General features: G+C 38.9%; 1 protein-coding gene across 50 annotated transcripts in view; it reads left to right on the top strand.

The window, feature by feature from the left end:
• The window catches only part of C2CD6 (C2 calcium dependent domain containing 6), a 168,472-nt gene that overhangs the window by 58,126 nt on the left and 89,110 nt on the right, over positions 1-21,236 (top strand). For 19 of the 50 annotated variants that reach the window (XM_070580664.1, XM_070580696.1, XM_070580678.1 and 16 more), the window contains 3 exons: positions 7,644-7,710; positions 9,883-9,926; positions 11,231-11,524. In XM_070580664.1, the coding sequence (XP_070436765.1) occupies positions 7,644-7,710; positions 9,883-9,926; positions 11,231-11,524 (405 nt within the window). Of the gene's footprint in view, positions 1-7,643; positions 7,711-9,879; positions 9,927-11,230; positions 11,525-16,415; positions 17,034-21,236 lie in introns of those variants that run through there. The other 31 variants (XM_070580663.1, XM_070580694.1, XM_070580659.1 and 28 more) reach the window with 6 other exon arrangements.

Here is a 21,236-nt window from a genome sequence, read left to right as displayed (position 1 = left end):
CCACCCCCCACCCCACCATTCCCCTGGTAGCCACTAATCTGTTCTCTTTGTCCACAGGTTTAAATTCCTCATATGAGTGGAGTCATTCAGAGATTGTCCTTCTCTATCTAGCTTATTTTGCTTAACATAATTCCCTCAAGGTCCATCCATGTTGTTGCAAATGGGATGATTTTGTTCTGTTTTACGGCTGAGTAGTATTCCATTGTATATACATACCACATCTTCTTTATCCAATCATCTGTTGATGGGCATTTAGGTTGCTTCCACGTCTTGCCTATTGTAAGTAATGCTGCAGTAAACATCGGAGTGCATAGGACTTGTGGAATTTATGACTTCAAGGTTTTTGGATGTATACCCACTAGTGGAATGGCTGGATTGTATGGTAGTTCTATTTTTAATTTTTTGAGGAATCTCCATACTGTTTTCCATAGTGGCTGCATCAGTTTGCATTCCCACCAGCAGTGTATGAGGGTTCCTTTTTCTCCACAACCTCTCCAAGATTTGTTACTATTTGTTTTAGTTATTTTTGTCATTCTAATGGGTGTAAGGTGATATCTTAGTGTAGTTTTGATTTGCGTTTCCCTGATGATCAGCAATGATGAACATCTTTGCATGTGCCTATTAGCCATCCATATACCTTCTTTGGAGAAATGTCTGTTGATGTCTCCTGCCCATTTTTTGATCAGGTTGTTTAATTTTTTTTGTTGAGTTGTGTGAGTTCTTTATATATTATGGATAGTAAGCCTTTGTCGGATGTATTAGTTGCAAATATTTTTTCCCAGTTAGTGGGTTGTTTTTTTGTTTCAATCCTGTTTTCCCTTGCCTTGAAGAAGCTCTTTAGTCTGATGAAGTCCCATTTGTTTATTCTTTCCATTGTTTCCCTTGTCTGAGAAGACATGGTGTCCGAAAAGATCCTTTTAATACTGATGTCAAAGAGTGTACTGCCTACATTTTCTTCTAGAAGCCTTATGGTTTCAGGTCTCAGCTTTAGGTCTTTGATCCATTTTGAGTTTATTTTGGTGAATGGTGAAAAAGAATGGTCAATTTTCATTCTTTTACTGTGGCTTTCCAGTTTTCCCAGCACCATTTGTTGAAAAGACTTTCTGTTCTCCATTGTACGCCCTCAGTTCCTTTGTCAAAGATTAGCTGTCCATAGATGTGTGGTTTTATTTCTGGGCTTTCAATTCTGTTCCATTCATCTGTGCACCAGTTTTTGTACCAGTACCATGCTGTTTTGACTGCTGTTGCTTTGTAGTATGTTTGAAGTCAAGGATTGTGATGCCTCCAGCTGTGTTCTTTTTTCTCAGGATTGCTTTAGCAATTTGGGGTCTTTTGTTGCCCCATGTGAATTTTAGGATTCTTTGTTCTATTTCTGTAAAGAATGTCATTGGAATTCTGATTGGGATGGCGTTGAATCTGTAGAATGCTTTAGGTAGAATGGACATTTTAACTACGTTTATTCTTCCAATCCATGTGCATGGAATGTCTTTCCAACTCTTTATGTCGTCATCAATTTCTTTCAGAAAAGCCTTGTAATTTTCATTGTATAGGTCTTTCACTTCCTTGGTTAAACTCTCCCTGAGGTATTTTATTCTTTTTGTTGTGATCGTGAATGATATTCTGTTCTTGAGTTCTTTTTCTGTTAGTTCGTTATTAGAGTATAGGAACACTACTGATTACTGTAAATTGATTTTGTACCCTGAGACTTTGCTGTAGTTGTTGATTACTTCTAATAGTTTTCCAATGGATTCTTTGTGGTTTTCTATATATAAGATCATGTCGTCTGCATACAGTGAGAGTTTCACTTCTTCCCCCCCCATTTGGATTCCTTTTATTCCTTTTTCTTGCCTAATTGCTCTGGCTAGGACCTCCAGTACTATGTTAAATAAGCGTGGTGATAGAGGGCATCCTTGTCTTGTTCCTGTTTCAGAGGGATGGCGCTCAGTTTTTGTCCATTGAGAATTATGTTGGCTGTCGGTTTGTCATATATGGCCTTTATTATGTCGAGGTAGTTCCCTTCTATCCCCATATTGTTCAGAGTTTTTATCGTAAATGGCTGTTGGATCTTGTCAAATGCTTTCTCTGCATCTATTGAGATGATCCTGTGGTTTTTATTCTTCAGTTTGTTGATGTGGTCTATCACGTTGATTGATTTGCGGAAGTTGAACCATCCCTGTGTCCCTGGTATGAATCCCACCTGATCCTGATGTATGATTCTTTTGATGAATTGCTGGATTCTGGTTGCCAAAATTTTGTTGAGAATTTTTGCATCTATGTTCATCAGCGATATTGGCCTGTAGTTCTCCTTTTTCGTGCTGTCCTTGTCAGGTTTTGGTATCAGCGTGGTGTTGGCCTCGTAGAATGTGTTAGGAAGTGTTCCATCCTCCCTAATTTTTTGGAATAGCTTGAAAAGGATAGGTATTAAATCCTCTCTGAAAGTTTGGTAGAATTCCCCAGGAAAGCCATCTGGTCCTTGGGTTTTATTCTTTGGGATACTTTTGATGGCTATTTCAATCTATTTCCTTGTGATTGTTCTGTTCAAATTGTTTGCTTCTTCTTGAGTGAGCTTTGGGAGATTGTGGAAGTCCAAGAATTTATCCATTTCCTCTAGGTTATCCATTTTGCTGCATATAGTTTTTTGTAGTATTCTCTTATAATCTGTTGTATTTCTGCAGAGTCTGTTGTTATTTCTCCTCTTTCATTTCTGATTTTGTTTATTTGAGCTTTCTCTCTTTTTTTCTTTGTAAGTCTGGCTAGGGATTTTTCAATTTTATTTATCTTCTCAAAGAATCAGCTCTTTCTTTTGTTCATCCTTTGTACTGCCTCTTTTGTTTCAATAGCATTTATTTCTGCTCTGATTTTTATTATTTCTCTCCTTCTGCTGACTTTGGCCTTTGTTTGTTCTTCTTTCTGTAATTCAGTTAGGTGTAGTTTAAGATTGCTGATTTGGGATTTTTCTTGTTTGGTAAGATGTGCCTGAGTTGCGATAAATTTTCCTCTTAATACAGCTTTTGCTGCATCCCGTATGAGTTGGTATGGCATGTTATCATTTTCATTTGTCTCCAGGTATTTTTTGATTTCTTCTTTAATTTCTTCAATGATCCATTGCTTGTTCAATAGCATATTGTTTAGTCTCCACATCCTTGTGCCTTTCTCAGCTTTTTTCTTGGAATTAATTTCTAGCCTTATAGCATTATGATCGGAGAAGATGCTTGTTATTATTTCAATTTTTTTAAATTTGTAGAGGATTGCCTTGTTTCCCAACATATGGTCTATCCTTGAGAATGTTCCATGTGCAGTTGAGAAGAATGTGTATTCTGCTGTTTTTGGATGAAGTGTTCTATATATGTCTATTAAGTCCAACTGTTTTAGCTTTTCATTTAGCTCCACTGTTTCTTTGTTGATTTTCTGTCTGGATGATCTGTCCATGGATGTGAGTGGGGTGTTGAGCTCCCCTACTATTATTGTGTTATTTTTCATATCTTCTTTTAGGTTTGTTAATAGTTGCTTTATGAACTTTGGTGCTCCTGTGTTGGGTGCATAGACATTTATAAGCGTTATTTCTTCTTGATGAAGTGTCCCTTTGACCATTATATATTGGCCCTCTATGTCTCTCTTTACCTGCCGTATCTTGAAGTCTGTTTTGTCTGATATAAGTATTGTGACACCTGCTTTCTTTTGTTTGCTATTTGCTTGGAGAATTGTCTGCCACCCCTTCACTCTGAGCCTGTGTTTGTCCTTGGAGGTGAGGTGTGTTTCCTGGAGGAAACAAATTGTTGGATCTTGTTCTTTAATTCATTTTGCCACTCAGTGTCTTTTTATTGGAGAGTTCAGTCTGTTTACATTGAGGGTGAGTATTGATGCATGAGGGCTTAATGCTGTCATTCTCTTGCTCGTTTTCCGGTTTTCCTGTGTTTCCTTTGTTTCTCGTCCTGTGTGTTTTAGCCTACCCATTGACTTCTGCAGTTTCTTATGCTGGGTTTCTTAGATTTTTCCTTATTTATGTTTTGTGTCTCTGTTCTGTTTTTTAGTTTGGTGGCTACCCTGAAGCTTGTATTCAAAATCTCATGTATAACATAGTCAGTCCATTTTCTGGTGGTCTCTTACTTCCTTAGCCTAGACTGTTTGAGTCCCTTTCCTCCTCCCCTCCTAAATTATTATTTTCATCTCTTATTCCAACTTGTTTTGTGAGTTTATTGTTAGAGTGATAAGATTGTCTTTGCTTTGGAGATTTCCTTCCCTTTATCCTAATGCTATAGTTGAATATTTGCTATCCTATTCAGATTCTATCTATTTGTCTCCCTACTCTGTGTTGTGTGACCCCTTACTCCCTTTTTTTCTTTTTTCAGGTATGAGAGACTTCTTGAGGATTTCTTGTAGTGTAGGTTGTGCGACTATGAAGTCCCTTAGCTTTTGTGTGTCTGGAAAAGATTTAATTTCTCCCTGATATCTGAAGGGTATTTTTGCTGGATAGAGTCTTCTTGGCTGAAGATTTTTATCCTTTAATTTTTTGAGTATGTCACTCCAATCTCTCCTAGCCTGTAAGGTTTTTGTAGAGAAATCCGCTGAAAGTCTGATGGGGGTTCCTTTGTAGGTTATTTTCTTCTGCCTTGCTGCCCTGAGTATTCTTTCTTTGTCCTTCATTTTTGCCATTTTTACTACTATGTGCCTTTCAGTAGGTCTTTTTACATTGACAAATCTAGGATTCTAAAAGCTTCCTCCACACACATTTCTGTCTCAATCCCTAGATTTGGGAAGTTCTCTTCTATTATTTCGTTGAGCACGCTTTCTGCCCCATTTTCCTTTTCCACGCCCTCAGGAATTCCGATGATTCTTTAGTTGCATTTTCTCATTGAGTCAGCTATTTCTCTGAGATTTTCTTCAGTTTTTTTAATTCTTAGTTCTCTTTCTTCCTCTGTCTGGAACCATTCAGCCTGTCTATCTTCAGTTATGCTAATTTGTTCCTCTAGGGTGTCTACACGTGCATTCAGGGAATCCATATTCTGTTTTATTTGATCCATTGTATTTTTCATCTGTAGTATTTCTAATTGATTCTTCTTTATAATTTGAATCTCTTTTGTGAAGTAACTCCAGAACTCGTTGACTTGTTTCTCTATATTTCCCTTTACCTCATTGAATATTTTGAGGATAGCTATTTTGAACTCATCTTCATTTAGTTTACCTATTTCCAAGCCCTCAGGACCTACTTCTGTATTTTTATTGTTTTTCTTCTGGTCTGGAGCTTTTATAAATTTCTGGATGGTAGAGGAGTGGTTTTTGCGCATGGTGCTATTATTCGGCTGCAGTTACAGCCTGTCGCCACTAGATGGGGGTCGAGAGCCACATGTTCTGAGCCCTCCACCTTCAGCCACCTTGGCGGGGCACAGCGTGGGTTGGGGGAGGAGGGGCACTTTCACTCTCACTGGCCTGGATTGGATCAGCTCTCGCTTTCTGGTCTCCCCGGGCCCTGGCTTGCTGGGGCTCCCCCACGCGAAAGCTTTCCCCTGTGAGAGGGTTTCCACTGCACAGGCGGTGGGAGTCCTGGACTATGCCCTGCTCCTTCCTTCACTCGTGGCAGCGATCCCAGTCTCTAGGGGCGGAGCGAAGTTCTCTCCTACCCCGTTCCAGCTCCTCCGAGGTCAGCTGCAGCCTCTCTGCCTTCCGTTGTTTGGCTGCTGTGGGTCTCTGATGATTTCTGTTGTTAGGATGTTTTTTTTGGTTGGAAAGCAGTTGCTCTTTTTAGTTGTAATTTGGAGGGGAGAGAGTCCCGGGTGAGCTCAGGCCACCATGTTGCTCACGTCCAACCGGGATTCTCTCCTCTGTATATCTTTTAATGCTTTTTATTAAAAGAAGATTATGATAATTAAAAGTGATGACCAGTTATTGCTTATGTGTTCTCAATATATAAAATACTAGTCATGATTCATATACTTTCATATTTTGATAATAATATGATAATAAATATTGGTAATTTATGATATAGTTTTTAACAGGTTTTTTGAGATATAATTCACATACCATACAATTCACCCATTTGAAGTATATAATTCAGTGGCCTTTAGTATATTCACAGAGTTGTGTGTCCATTACTACAATCAGCTTTAGAACATTTTCATTACCTCTAAAAGAAACCCCAAACCCCTTAGCTTATACCTGCTAAAGCTCCCATTCTCCCAAGCCTAGGCAATTACTAATATACTTTCTGTCTCTATAGATTTGCTCATTCTAGACATTTCATATTAATGGAATCATACAGAATGTGGTCCTTTGTGACTTGCTTCTCTTACTTATCATAGTGTTTTTAAGGTTCACTCTGTTGTAGCATGTATCAGTACTTCATTTCTTTTTACCACCAAGTAATATTCCATTGTATGGATATAGACCACATTTTGTTTATCCATTCATCAGGTGATGGACATTTGGGTTGTTTCCACTTTTTAGCTATTATGAATACTGCTGCAATGAACATTCATTTGCAGGTTTTTGTGTGAACATATGTTTTTAATTCTCTTGGGTGTATACCTAGGAGTGAAATTGCTGGATCATATAGTAATTCTCTCTTTTTTCAGGAATTGCTGAACTATTTTCCACAACAGCCGCACAATTTCACATTCAACCAGCAATCTATAAGGGGTTCCATATCTTCTCCAACACTTGTTATTTTCCTTTTTTTTTTGTTTTAATTATAGCCATCCTAGTGGATTTGAAGTGGTATCTCATTATGGTTTTGATTTTCATTTCTCAAATGACCAATGATGTGAGCATCTTTTCGTGTGTTTAGTGGCCATTTGTATATGCTCTTTGGATATACGTTTATTCAAGTTCTTTGCTGATTTTTTAATTGGATTATTTGTATTTTTATTGCTGAGTTATAAGAGTACAAAATATTTTGAACACTATACCTTTATCAGATTTATAAATAAGGTTTAATATTTAGAAATACAATCTAACCCTTACATTTTGACCTGGCAATAAGGGATTTCAGTGGATAGATAAAACGTTCATTAACATCACAGCCTTGAAGTGGTAGTCATAACATATTGATATATTCATGTTTTTCAGTGCCTCTGTGATAGTTGAGCAGAGTTGTGCTGCGATAGGATAAATTGATTAGCATTTACTAAGACAGAATCAGTATTTTAGGGAAAGTTTTGGGTGCTCTTCATTAAAGCGACTATGGACTTTGGGTTCTTACTGAAAGACTGATGTTTTATAAGAGCCAGTGACACTGCACCTTATAACCCCTCTTGGAATTTTGTAAAGATCTGCATCACTTTGCAACTCATAGGCCATAACATATTCCAGTGAAAAAGTTATCTGTTTGCTGGGGGTATTCCTCTTATATCCCTTAAAGTTACAATATTGTGTCATTTATCTTGTAATCTTTTTCTCTCACATTTGTTGTTCAAATCCCCTGTCAATTCGTGGATATCCTCTCCTTGGGACACCAGCTCTTAGCTGGGGTGTACCTCTCTTTAAAATAGTACTGCTTGGATTGCTTTTCTCACAAACCCATATCCTTCTTGTCTTCTGTAAATTTTTTATATGTGTTAAAAGAAATTATGAAGGCAGAGAAAAATGCTTTAGCTCTTTAAACATTTCTCCAATATATTTTCTTTCTTTTTTTTTTTCTTTGCTTCTAGGGAAGTAATACCAATGAGGTACTTGAAAGCCAGCTTGAAGAGAAGCCTGAAGATATTGTAACATCAGGTTAAGAAACTAATTTACTTTTTGTGTTTATTATTAAGATAATTAAAAACAAGAGTAGTTATATCACAAAAAGAAAATTAGTAATTTGCTTTAAGTGGATTTCATTTTTTTGTTGGGGAATAAATATGCATTTTGTTATAGTTTTGGTATATGGTATTTATTTTGTAATACCCCAAAGAAAAGACTTTGACACAAGAGTTATTTTCATTTTTTTTCATGCTCCTTTACTCCTTAAAGGACAAGGAAAAAGTTAAATCTTAACTATAATCTATGAAAATGTATTTTTGTTAAACATTGTTAATTGTAGAGCTGTTGATCTCTTCTGTAGAGTGGTGTATATGTGTGTGTGTGTGGAAGAGAAAGGGAAGGGGGGTATAGGAAATTGTTAGCATTAAATTTGAGAACTTACCACAAATTATCAGTAAGATATTTAATTAATGGAAAATACTGTTCATGCAGTCAAACTCTTTGGGGGCCGGCCTGGTTGCCTAGTGGTTAAGTTCAGTGCGCTCCACTTCAGTGGCCCAGGTTCAGTTCCTGGGCATGGACCTACACCACTCATTGGTGGCTGTGCTGAGGCAGTGACCCACATACAAAATAGAGAAAGATTGGCACAGATGTTAGCTCATGGCAAATCTTCCTCAGCAAAAAAACCCCACAGCAACAACAAAAACTCTCTGTTAAAAGACTCATTTAGAAATAAAATATATGCATAATACTCTATCTTTAAAATCTTGGATTCTGTAGTGTGGGATAATTTATATATTGTTACTTTTTTGTTTGATGAGGAAGATTGGCCCTGAGCTAACATCTGTTGCCAGTCTTCCTCTTTTTGCTTGAGGAAGATTGTCCCTGGGCTAACATCTGTACCAGTCTTCCTCTATTTTATATGTGAGATGCCGCCACAGCATGGTTTGATGAGTAGTGTTTATAAGACATTGCCACAGGTTCCCTCTCTCCTTCTCTACTTCTACTGCCCTGACTGCATCAGGCTTTGATGTATTTGTTTCCTAACCTCTGAGGCTCAGCCAGCCTAGCAGAGCTATTGCATCTTTAGTTACTCTCTGCCTGACACATTCAAGTTGTAGGTGTAGGAGATCACACTTCCCTTTTCACTATCACTGTTGAAGATGGAGGTTAACCTCGCTCACTCAGTGGTGGTTACCATCTTCTATTTTTTCTTTACCATTTTTCACTTATCCAAACAGTTATTTCAAGGCTAGTGACTTCTTTCCTTTTTTTGTATTCCTGTGGCTTCCTGTACTTACATCTAACATTTATTGACCATTGTGTTCCAGGAGCTTTACTTGGATTATACAAATTAATCCTCACAGCAGTCAGTTGAGGGCACTATTATTATTTATCCACATTTTTACAGATGCGAAAACTGAGGATCAAATGTCTGAGGTGACCAGTCAGAGATCATTAAGTGATAGGGATCCGTTTGACCAGAGAGCTCAAGCATGTAACCGCGTTGCCGCCAACATCTAATATAGACTTGTGTCATACCTGTAAGATAAGCTATCAGTATCCTACTTTACAAATGAGAAAACCAAGGCTTGGAAAAATGACTGACCACAGTCATGCAGCTAATAGTGACCAGAATAAGTTTTGTTTTTTACTACACTTAAGCATGTTTTTGTATCTCAATTCTTTATTCCCTCTCTCTCCCTTTTAGGTTTTCCTTTTCTACTTGCTAAATATATATTCTTTATATTCCTAGGAAAACTTAAAAAAATGCTTCCATTAGCCTCTCTTGAATGGTCCCTATATTCTCTGGTTACAAACAACTTTCTTTTAGTCTCTTTTTCTAATCCCAAGTCTATCACTGACTATCTGGGATTTATTTTATTTCTCTTGACTTTTAGCAAAATATACTCTCTACCCGTTTTTATGTCTTTCCATTGATGGATCTGAGATCTTATCACTTTATATGTGTTTTCATTTTATCTCCACGGTTGTTTGTTTACTGTAACTCCGCCATCTTCCCAGAGAGTCATCAGCTTGTTTTTACTAAACAATGTTTATATTTGAGTAGCTGCTTTGATTTAAGTTGCTCATTGTTCCTGGTGAGAAAAAATTGTAATAGTATTTTATTAGTGCACTTAAACATATAAATAATGTGTTTATTGTTTTATATATAATAAAATAATTCTATTAATTTCTTAACAGATGTCCCTCTTATAAAGGAGAAAGCTGAAACTATTCCAAGTGAGGTAAGGGAACTTGGAAGAGAACTTCTAATAGTCACTATTTTATAAAGGGATAAAATATTTGTAAATGGAGAAATATTTATAGATGGGAGGAAAAAAAGCACTAGAGAAGTTTTTCAGATTTTCATGGTTATTTCTGTGATGGCAATATCTGTACAGTTGCATGATTTGTTTAAGTTAAATTACACTCTTAAAAGAGAAGTTTCAGCATAAAATAGTAACATTTAGAAATACAGGGGCCAGCCCCATGGCTAAGTGGTTAAGTTTGCATGCTCCACTTCAGTGGCCCAGGGTTTCGCCAGTTTGGATCCTGGCTGCTGACATGGCACTGTTCATCAGGCCACACTGAGGCAGCATCCTACATGCCACAACTAGAAGGACCCACAACTAAAAATGCACAACTATGTACCAGGGGGCTTTGGGGAGAAAAAGGAAAAATAAAATCTTAAAAAAAAAAATGCATGCAAAGATAGGGGACAAAAGGTGTTGATGAAGAGAAAAGGGGGAAACAAGTAAGAAAAAATAATGAAGTTCTGTGCAATGATCTTAGAAATGGATGCCACAGACCTAACCTCATTCTTTAGTCAATCTTTCTCTGTGGAATAATAATCTATATTTTATAATGTAAATAAAAATAGAGTTCACATAAGATTATTTGCTTTTTAGCTAATTTTACAGAAGATATTCATTCCATAAAGCAGTGGATCCCTATGTAAACCAATAAAGAATAAAAAATTCTTCTATGCTACTTGACATATAGGATTTAATGATTTCCATCCTTGGGGCAATGGCTCCCACGTACCAACTGAAGAGTCACTGTGTGCTGTTTTCCCCAGTCCAAGGAGAGAGAAAAGAAAAGACAATATAGAAAATGTTTAATACAGCTAAATTTATTTAGCATCCCAGGCTGTCCTTTATTTTATGATACCATTCTTTGAGCTATTTTACTATTGAAATTTCCTTTATTTTATGATATACTGGTGATAGTATAATAGTAAAATGTCAGACTGCTCAATTTTCTTTTTTGAGATGTTGCTGATTAACAAAATATGAATATATGAGAACCACTGCTTTATAAAGTAGTATGATCATTTTTATGGATAATATTCTATAGTCCATGGTTCCAGGCAAGTAGAGAATTTCTTCACTCTTTTAATAAGGAATGTAATAATTTACAAATATTGATGGTATCTTGTTCTGATAAATGATAAGGGTACAAATGATTTTAAGTCCAGTTTTATTCATTTTAAATATTTCCTAGTCAGTAGTGATTAATTGGTGGCTTGTTTTATTGATATATTTTATAGTTACTGGATAATGATAATAAGAAAGGCCTGACGCTACCAACTTTGAACCAACCGGAGCATGATAATTCAAATGCCGTTGCTCCTGAAAGTGATGAACCAACAAAGCAAACAAATACTCCATTGTTCATTATTCCTTTCGTAACAATAACAGATGAGGACAAAATACGAACCTTAGGGGAACAGCAGTCAGAAGCTGTGCCAGATGGAACAAGGAAAAATGTGTTCCATCCACCAGAAGTAAAATTGAAAGCTAGATATCCAGGCCTTTTAAGAACAGACTCATCACCATCAGAGGTAAAGTTGGGACGTATCTATACAGACCCAGGTAGAATAAAAGGGGAGGGACTTAGGTTCGTCTCCAACAGAAATTGGGCGGCAAAGCAGCAATCTGAGCTTAGCTAGCAGGAAGAGCGCAAGCTTGGTTTCCCCAGATTCAAACTCGAAAGATAGCTTTCAAAGCCAAGATCCAAAGGAAGACCTTGAACTAAGAGTGTCTGCCCTCATGTTAGAAGTATAAGATTAGGAAAAACAAAATAATTTGTTTAAAAAACAAATTAAATACAAATAAATTGAAAATGCATTCAAATGTCTCCAAGTGAAAGTGTACCTAAGTATGTTCAACATTCCTACCCTGCTTATATTCATCAAGTAAGGAGGAAAGAACCCTTGAAGGAAAAGTCTCATGGGGTGGTGTAAAATTCAGCTGAAAGTATAGCAACAATAACAAGATGTAAATCCAAAGGGAAGAAAAGCCTGGGGAGTTATTTCAGTGGAAATTTTTAATAAAACTGTTACATTACAGGAAATAGCTTATGTTCTTCCTGTTAGAAGTAATTTTATAGTTTAAAATGAGACCTATCTGAATGTAAATTTAACGGTACACCAGGTAAAGCCTTTCTCCAAATGACAGTTATTCTACTTGGACCTTTCTGTCTTGTTTGAGTCACTGTTATGGGAAAATCATAAAGCAGTATGAGAATGCACACTGGGCAGTGGGGAAGCAATCTGAGTTCCAAGAACGGTTCTGCCTCCAAATACTTCACTAGGCCTGGGCACCTAAATCTCTAGGTGTGTTTCCTCATTTATAGTAGATCATACTAGGTCATTTCTCAATTCCCTTCCAAATTCCGAAAGATATAATTTTATTAAATATCTCCCGTTGGGGAATTGTTCTTAGTTTCCTTTATCAATAGCCTAACCAATGTAACTTAAAAAGAATAGCATTCTTGTTTTTTCTGAATGTGAAAGTAATATACAGTCATAGAAAATTTAGAAAATAGAAGCATAAAAGTAGTTATAATTCTACTGCCATGTTTAACAATTTTATTTCCTTTCAGTCTTTGTTATGCATATGTACATATATCTTTTGTTTTCAAAAACTTAGATCAAACCATATATGTATATATATACAATTTTATATTATGCTTTTTTAAACTTTATATTATAAGCATGTTACCTGTTTTCTTAAAAATTTGCAAGTTGCAAAATATTCTCAAATATGGATATTCAGTAATTCTTTAAACAGTTTCTATATTGTTGGACATTAAGCTTGAAATTAATATCCTTTTACTTATTTATTTGGAGCTGTGATTATCTCATATATTCTTAGAAATGGCATGTTGACAAATTGCTCTCTAGAAAGATTGTACTGGTTTTTTTTCTCACCAATGGTAATTGAGCATTTATGGTCTTCTAAATAATGATTAAAGCTTTTTTTTTTATTGCATTTCAAAAAGATTAAAGCTTTTTCCTGCTTATTAGCCATTTTGATTTTCCCTATGAGTAGAAAGATCATGTCCTTTGTCCATTGTTTTCTGTTGAGTACTTGGTGATGCTGTTTATGTTTTATAATGAGCTGTTTTTATATTATAAGGATATTAACCACTTGTATATTTATGGCACATACTTTTTCATAGTTTTTAGTTTGCCTTTTAATTTCTTTATTGAGTCTGACTTCCGAAATATTCAGTTTTCATTTGATAAGTGAGTTATATATTGTAGCACGATAAACCAGTTCAGAACTTAGTGGCTTAAAATAACCATTTTACTCTCTCTCAAGATTGTGTGGGTTGACTGTGCTTAGCTGGGCAGTTGTTTTGCTCCACTTGATGTTGGCTGGTCCTATAGTCATCTAGGAGCTGCTGGGCTGGAACACTCAAGATGGCTCTTTTGTATGTCTTATACCTTGATGGACAGCTGTAAATCTAGCTCAGTTGGGATGCATGGACATCTGGTGTGATGTGTCTGTTTCTCTCTCTCTTTCCTTCCCTCCCTCCCTATGTCCCTCTCCCTCTCCTCATGGCCTCTTCATGTGTTCTCTCTCTATGCCCTTTCTAGGAGGGTAGCTGAATATATATAAAACAGAAGCTTCAGGTACTCTTAAGACTTAGGCTTCAAAACCAGCACAGGGTCACTTCCACTGCATTCTGTTGGTTAAAGCAAGTCTTAGGCTCAGCACTGATTTGTTATTGGAGGGGACTAAAAAAGGGCGTGAAGCTTGGAAGGCGTTGTTCACTGGGGGCCATATTTGGAGATTAACCACCACAGACTAACTATCTCTAGCTCCAAGTAATTCATGTCTCTCCCGCATAGAAAATATACTTATTCCACTCCCAAGACCCTTAGTCTCATGCTATTATTGCATCAGGTTCAGGCTTACGGGCAGAATTTCATCATCTAAATCAGATCCAGGTGGATGAGGCTTCTTGAGGCTTGTCTCAATCTTAAAACCTGTGAATCAAAGAGACCAGTTTTCTGTCCCCTATATACAACGGTGAGTCAGGAACGGGAAAACTGGAATAGACACTTTATTCTGTGGGCTTCCTGTGCGTCAAATTATGATCTCAGCCAAATGTTACACCTCTAAATATTTTTGAGACAGGCCCTTATTTACCTTTGGCTGATCATCAAGGTGCTGTAGCACAATATTCTTAAGAATTTTAGAAGCTCTCCCATCTAGTAGAGAGGATCTAAGAGGCTACCCTATGATAATTTGAATATTTTTTGTCGAGCTGAGTGGGTCTTTTTGAGGTCTTAACAACAGTTCTTAGCCAAACCCTTATGACCTTGACCTTGAAACCAGGTTTTACTGGCAGTGCAATTGGAACTTGACTGATAAAGTCATGAGGTGGGGATTTCTGGCATTGGTTCAGTGGCTTAACAGTGTCACCATGGACCCAGGAGCCAGGCTCTTGCCTATCTTTTTCTCTTTTTCACACCCATGCTTGTAACTGCATGACCACCAGATGTTTGCTTCAGTTGTGGGTATCATGTGTGGATCAGGCAGGTGAAAGAATGTGGGGGTAGAACAGGCAAGTTCTTCTTTTGCACTTGCCCGCTTTTATTTCTTAAAACAAACAAAAGTTTATCCAATAATCACCCAGTAGATTTTGTGTCTCATTGACTAGAATTAGGTCACATGACTACCTCTAGTTTCAAAGGAGAATGGGAAAACTAGTATTTGGAAAAAGAGAATGGGGTTGCCAATAATGATTCATCATTTTGAGCTGCCTATGTTGCTGTTACTAGCAAAATTCAGGTTCTGTTAGTCACAAGTATATGGGGAGTGGTTATCGTGTAATCAATTAGCAGTAGTGCCACAATTCTTCTTCTCTCTGATGAAAATGCTCCACTCCCAGATCTTCTCAGGGTTTATTCATTCACACCATTCAAGTCTCTGCTCAGCTGTTAGCTCCTCAGAGGGGTCTTCTCTGACGCCCTATGTAAAATAATTATCTACTCACCCGCCCTACCCCATCCCTATTACTTTTTCTTCACGTGTCATTACCTGGTATCATATTGCATGTTTGTGTACTTGTTTACTGCCTGTCCCTGCCACTTGACTTACAGATGGTAGTGATTTAGACTCACTCACCGCAGTGTCTTACTGTTTAGAATAGTGATGAGTCCATGATAGGCACTCAGTAAATATTTGCGGAATTAGTTAATTAGTTAAAAATACTGCAGGGTATTGAGGCGTTTTCTTTGGAATATCTGACTATATTATAACTCCTGGGCCTCATTGTATATAATTAAAATCACCTGGTCATAGGAAATGCACATTACTTTAGTAGTCTTAAGAGGAATGAAGCCTTATCTCTGGCATACTGAATATCAGGCATAAACCAGCAATATTAATTCCATTCCATAAAGGGACCGATAAAGGCTCTGATTATGTGTGAGTCTTTGAGATTAAAGCCTCTGGTGCCTACAAAAGACTAGGATTAGGGAAAACAGGGAGTGGTATATGTGATATCACTAACCTTCTGTTTGCCCATTTGAACTTAGTTGCCTTCACTATGTTATGAACTCCATTTGTATAATTTAAACCCTTGAATGATGATTGATGGACTGGTGGGAAATAAGCCATGATCCCAAACTCATAGCCTTTGCTAACTTTGCACTTGAAATCAACCCAAGTCATGCATGTGAAATGCACCTTAAAATTATTTTATCCTCTTTTTTAATTTGATAATTTTTTTCCCTGGAAGTTGTTCTAATCCATATGTTTTCATAGATGTAATGAATTCTTGAAACTAATTGAGACTATAAAAGATAAAAAATAGTTTTCCTGATTTTGGAGTAAGGGGGACTTTTCTAATTGATCAAAATAGACCTTCTTTTGAAATAGATCATTTTAAAATTTCAAATCATTTTTATCTTTGCTTATACTTTTCTCTGGAAGGTCTGTTTGTCCATTGGTATCTGAGATGGATTTTATCTGAGATTACTCATTGAATTCTTTTGCTGCCAGAGGCAAGGCAGTTATTTAATATTTCCAATAATTTTAATGATGCTGCATTAGGCTTTCATTCACCCATGAGGACTAGGAAAAACATATACTCCTGAAACAATGATAACATAACTGAATTTTCAGTGTTTCCTTATTCGTTGGGTCAGCGCTCCTTACCTTAGCTGGGTGCCCTAGATTGATTGCAGTGCTAGGAGCTTAGAAAGTGGGTCTTTCCATTGAGGGGTAAAGGAGCCTGTCCACTTTCTTCCAAGTCAGGCTTTTACTTGAATATGGTAAACTCCTGGTTGATTGGTCAGCTCTTCAGTTTATTTTCATCTTGACTATATCTTGTAGAAAACCTTTTGGACTGTGGATAATACCTGCTTATTATTTTCTATCCTATCCCCACCCCAATCTGTTCTCTACCTTTCTTTGTCCTGTTTTTTGCCCCAGGAAGGTGACCTCTCTGGACTGCCTCACCAGACCCTTCCTGGCTGACGTCCAGCAGATGGCAGGCACTGACAGGACATTGGAGGGCAAGAGGGGAAAGAAAGACTGAGATCCCCCTGTCCTGCTGTCTCCCTGCTGTGGGGCTGTAGTTCTAACAGTGGATCCTTCACCTCTGCAGCCACTACCCACCGCTCTGACTCCAGCTATCACTGGGCTCTGGCTGGAACGGTAACATCTTCCCACTGTCGCTCTCAACATCCCTTGTTGCTTCCTTATCTGTACACACACCTTTCATTTATATTAAAGCCTCTTTGGCTGAACCATTTTAGAGGAATTCTAGCTCCTGCCCTTACTCTTAACCCGTAATTTTCCATGTTTTCTAATATGCAAACAGATTTTCCTCTATTTCTATATCTCTCTGCTCATTTCACAGGGACTTTGTAAAAACTTGAATATCATCTTGACCTGAATGTTCATAATGCATTTTTTTAAAGTAAAGAGTTGAGGAGCCAGCCCAGTGGTGCAGCAGTTAAGTTCTCACATTCCACTTCTTGGCGGCCTGGGGTTCGCCGGTTTGGATCCTGGGTGCGGACATGGCACCGCTTGGCACACCATGCTGTGGTAGGCGTCCCACGTATAAAGTAGAGGAAGATGGGCACGGATGTTAGCTCGGGGTCAGGCGTCCTCAGCAAAAAGAGGAGAACTGGCAGTAGCTAGCTCAGGGCTAATCTTCCTCAAAAAAAAAGAAAGTAAAGAGTTGAAAATGAGGGATGCTTGTTATAAAAATTCAAGCAATCACCCAAAAATGTGAGGAAGAAACAGCCCATAATTCCACTGTCCAGAAATTACCAGCGTTAATAGTTAATATGTGGTGAACGTCATTCCATAAATCTGTCCATATTGTTGGGAGACAGTTCTCCATGGTTCTCTCGCATTCCTGCACATCCTGTAAGAGGCACAGGACTCTTTTCCTGTCACGTAATCCATTGCATGTGCAGTTGTTATCTGGCCCTCAGATAACACTGCATCACCTTTGGGTATTAGGGCTTGAGGAACTGATGCAAAATGTCTACTATGATTGCTCTGAGTAATAAACTATCCTTTGTCTCTGACTCAGGAGACTTATGTCTTCTATCAGCTTCCATGGCAGGCTAACTTGTTAGCTTACAAATATGGTAGTTTCTTGACAACTTTGGTGACAAGATGGGATACTGACAGACATTGCTTTCTGAAAGACGAAGGACAAGGATCTTGTCTGATCAGTTGGGTTTGGGGGAAGCCCATGGGAATTGGTCATTGAACATGCTAACCAAATTGTATGGTCAATCATGCAATAAACAGTCTTCCACTTTATTGCCTGTTAATGAGAGGGAATTGGAGAGGTGGTTGCAAGCCAAGTATAGGGAAGTAGGTTCAAAAACAGGTGCCTGGACAGTGTCCTGGTTGTTGGTAATTATCCTCCAAGTGGGGAGATTTCCTGCCAATCTGATGATTTCTCTCAGTCTATTCCATTTTAACAGTTAATACTAACCTGTCCTGGGTGGGCAGAAGATTCTGCTCTCTGACTACAGTTACAGAGATGCATACGTACACTGAGGATGACAGGATGGGGCTTCATGACTGCCATGGACAGAAACCAAGTGACTCATTAGAACTTTGACTGGTTTGCTTGGGAGATGAGGGTACAGACTGTGTAATATCTACAAAGGAAGGGCCAGACAGCTGGGCCTTCTTATGGCCAATTACTCCTGCAGTGTAGAGTGACAATCTTGCATCCATTCCAAAACAAGAGTAAAAGATTTCAGAGTTTTTTATAGTGGGTTCTGGCTGCTATAAGGTAGTTTTGGCCCTCTTGGGGAGATTTCCCTAAAATAGATGAACTCTTGTGGAACATCATACATAGGCATCAACTAATATTCAGGCTCTTACTGTTCTGAATTGGATACATAATGCTGATGAAAGTGGTCCACTAGGAAATGAAAAACTGACCCAAAGAAATATAAATTATTGCAATCAGCTCTGGTGCCCTGGAAAACTCCTTTAGCTCTTACGTTGAAACCAGGCAAGAATTTATGAGGTGTCATCATGGTAATGGGACAGCAGATGCCCTGGATGGAAGTAGACCCCACAAAGTAGGTCACTGCTGTGCAAACCTAGTTCAAGTCATCTGAGGACACACAAACCTCATGGCCCTATCCAGAAAGCAGTGTGGCGATGGCTGCTGAGTGAAGGAATTCCCAAAGATTAACTAGATGCTGTCAGCTATGAAAACCTTGGTGCCTGACATAGAGTGTTGGGAAGACCAACAACATTAGAAATTCATTTGCTTGAGCCATGAATTGCTGCTCCGCTACTCAAAACTGACAGCAAATGCGAAGTCTTGTTAAATGGCATGGAGTTACTTTCTCCTTCTGCACCCTGTGATACCTTCCTTCCACCTTATCTTTAAGGTTTAAGGAGAAACATGATTAGAGGTGGACCCAAGGTCTCCCTGTCTCAAAAGTGGATAGAAGGCTCTATACAACCATCCAAGTTTGCTGGGAATTTCAGGGAGGGTAGGGACCCAATCTTTTATGGTTCTGTTGGATGTGGGTGCCCAAGTCTCTATCTTACCCAGACCTGTGAAAGGAAAAGTCACTTGGATTCAGTTTAAGGGGTTTGAGCAGGGTTCACAATGGGGAGAGGAACTAACATAACCTTCTGGATGGGATTCTCTAGGTCAATTTGAATGTACTGTTGATTCTACAACTGAATAGTAGGAATTATTGTTTTATATACTTGTCCATCTCCATCCCATAAGTGCCAGAATGATCGGAAGAGCCACATGTAGAGATGTGCTGGTGGGAAATGTAAATCACTACCCACCTTGTCTTCCTGGGCCCTCCCAGATGGTCTAACAGAAACACTATAGAATCCTGGCAGGACAAAGTGAGCTCACAGCCTTCATTAAGGACTTAAAGGCAGCAGGGAATGTAAGAGATGCATTATCTCGGAACAACATCCATGTATGGCCAGTGAAATTTGCCAATGGGTTTTGAGACTTACAGTGGATTATCACCGACTGAATCCAGTTGTTGCTTCCATGTTCCAGCTGTTCTAGATAATGAGACTATAACTGAATCCATTATACAGACCATGGGAGCTTGGTATGCTATCTTGGACATTGCCAAAACCACCTTTGCCATAACACTGACACCTGAGGATCAAGATCAGTTTGCATATGTTTTTAGTACTCCCCCAGGGGTACCTACTTACCTGCCTTTCGCCACTGGTGGGTAGGTCAGGATTTAGCTTCTACCTTCTGGTGTCCACAGGTTTCACTATATAGATGATGTCCTATTGATTAACAAGTCAAAAGTCTTAGTCTCAACAGCCTTGAATGTGGTATTGTCACATCTCCACCAGCAGAAGTGGCTAATAAGCCCTGACAAAATGCAGGGGCCTCCTTACCATGTAAAGTGTATTGGGACTATCTGGGAAGATTCATAATGTTCAGTCCTTCTGGCAGTCAAAGAAAAACTGGTGTCTCTTTGCTCCTCCCCGCTCCCATCAACTCTGTAAAAGAAGGTGCAGCACCTGTTGGACTCTGCAGACAGTATGTGCTTCATGTGGCATTCTACTTGGTCTTTTTTATTTGCTAACCTACAGATCAGCATCCTTTCACTGGGGCCCAAGCCAACAAGCTGACTTGGAAGCTGTCTAACATGCTGTGATGCAGTATCTTTGGGGTCCCACAATCCTAATGACTCCTTTGAGCTACAAATCTCTGTACTGATTGGAGTCTCTGCCTGAAGACCTCTTTTGGGGTTTTGGACTTATTCCCCTCTGACACAGCTACCAGACACATCGCTATTGGAAAGCAGTTATTACCCTGAGAGCTACTGAGCTCTTGTCAAAAGTGAATACCTTACCGTAGAGGCCTGGGACTCTGGCTTGTAGTTTCCATTTGGGGATGGATCAAGTTGGACTCAGCAACCAACAAGGTGGAAAGGGCCCAATAAGCCTTGCTTGTCAAATAGAAATGGTGTGTTCAAGTGCACAGATAGCCTGACTCTGCAGTATCTCAGCTTTACGTGCAAATTCCCCTTTAGGGAAAACCTTATCTCTCCCTCTGCCCCCTTAAGGAAATCATTGGTTCAGTGGCGCTTTTCCCATAAATAATAAAGTCCTGTGTCTCTGACCCAGGAGTCTCTTGCTAGCATCCGTGAAACTGTGGCCAGATAACTTGATAGCTTGTCAGTAGGGTAAAATCCTAGAACCTGTACAGTTCGTGATAGTTTTGGCAATGAGAATGGGATGCTGAAAAGGGACATGACTTTCTGAAGAGGAAGGAAAAAGGGCCCCTACAGGCTGAGTTAGGGAAGGTGAGAAGATTTCCTGGATTTCAAGCAAACACTCTGCCTCAAGTGGTGGTGAGGGTGGGGGGGGGGGGGTGGCCAGTAGTAAGGGTTGTCCACTTGTCCTGCCTGTTATTAACTGTTTAGCGGCTGAGTGGTGAGAGATGGGTGTAAAACAAACCACCTAAATGTGCTTCGTTTGTGGCTCACTCCCCACTGGTGGTGGCGTGGGGGTAGGGAAGGATGGAATGGCCTCAGCTGCCTTCAGGAAAAGGCCCAGGGTACTGGGGACCTTCTTAGAGAGGGAGGGGAAGGGCACACATGTAGAGCTGTGTTGGGAAGAGGCGCTGAAGGCCCCAAGGTGACCCATTGTAGCACATGCCAGAAAGAAAGGAGCTCTTGAGTCCAGACAGTTCTGCACAAGGGAGGAGGGGGTTCCAACCCTGAGATAAGGGGCCATGTACTAACAAAAGCCTTCTTGCTGCTC

Source organism: Equus przewalskii, chromosome 17, assembly GCF_037783145.1.
Source record: "Equus przewalskii isolate Varuska chromosome 17, EquPr2, whole genome shotgun sequence".
Classification (NCBI taxonomy): Eukaryota; Metazoa; Chordata; class Mammalia; order Perissodactyla; family Equidae; genus Equus; species Equus przewalskii.
This window is presented reverse-complemented; position numbering and strand designations above follow the sequence as displayed.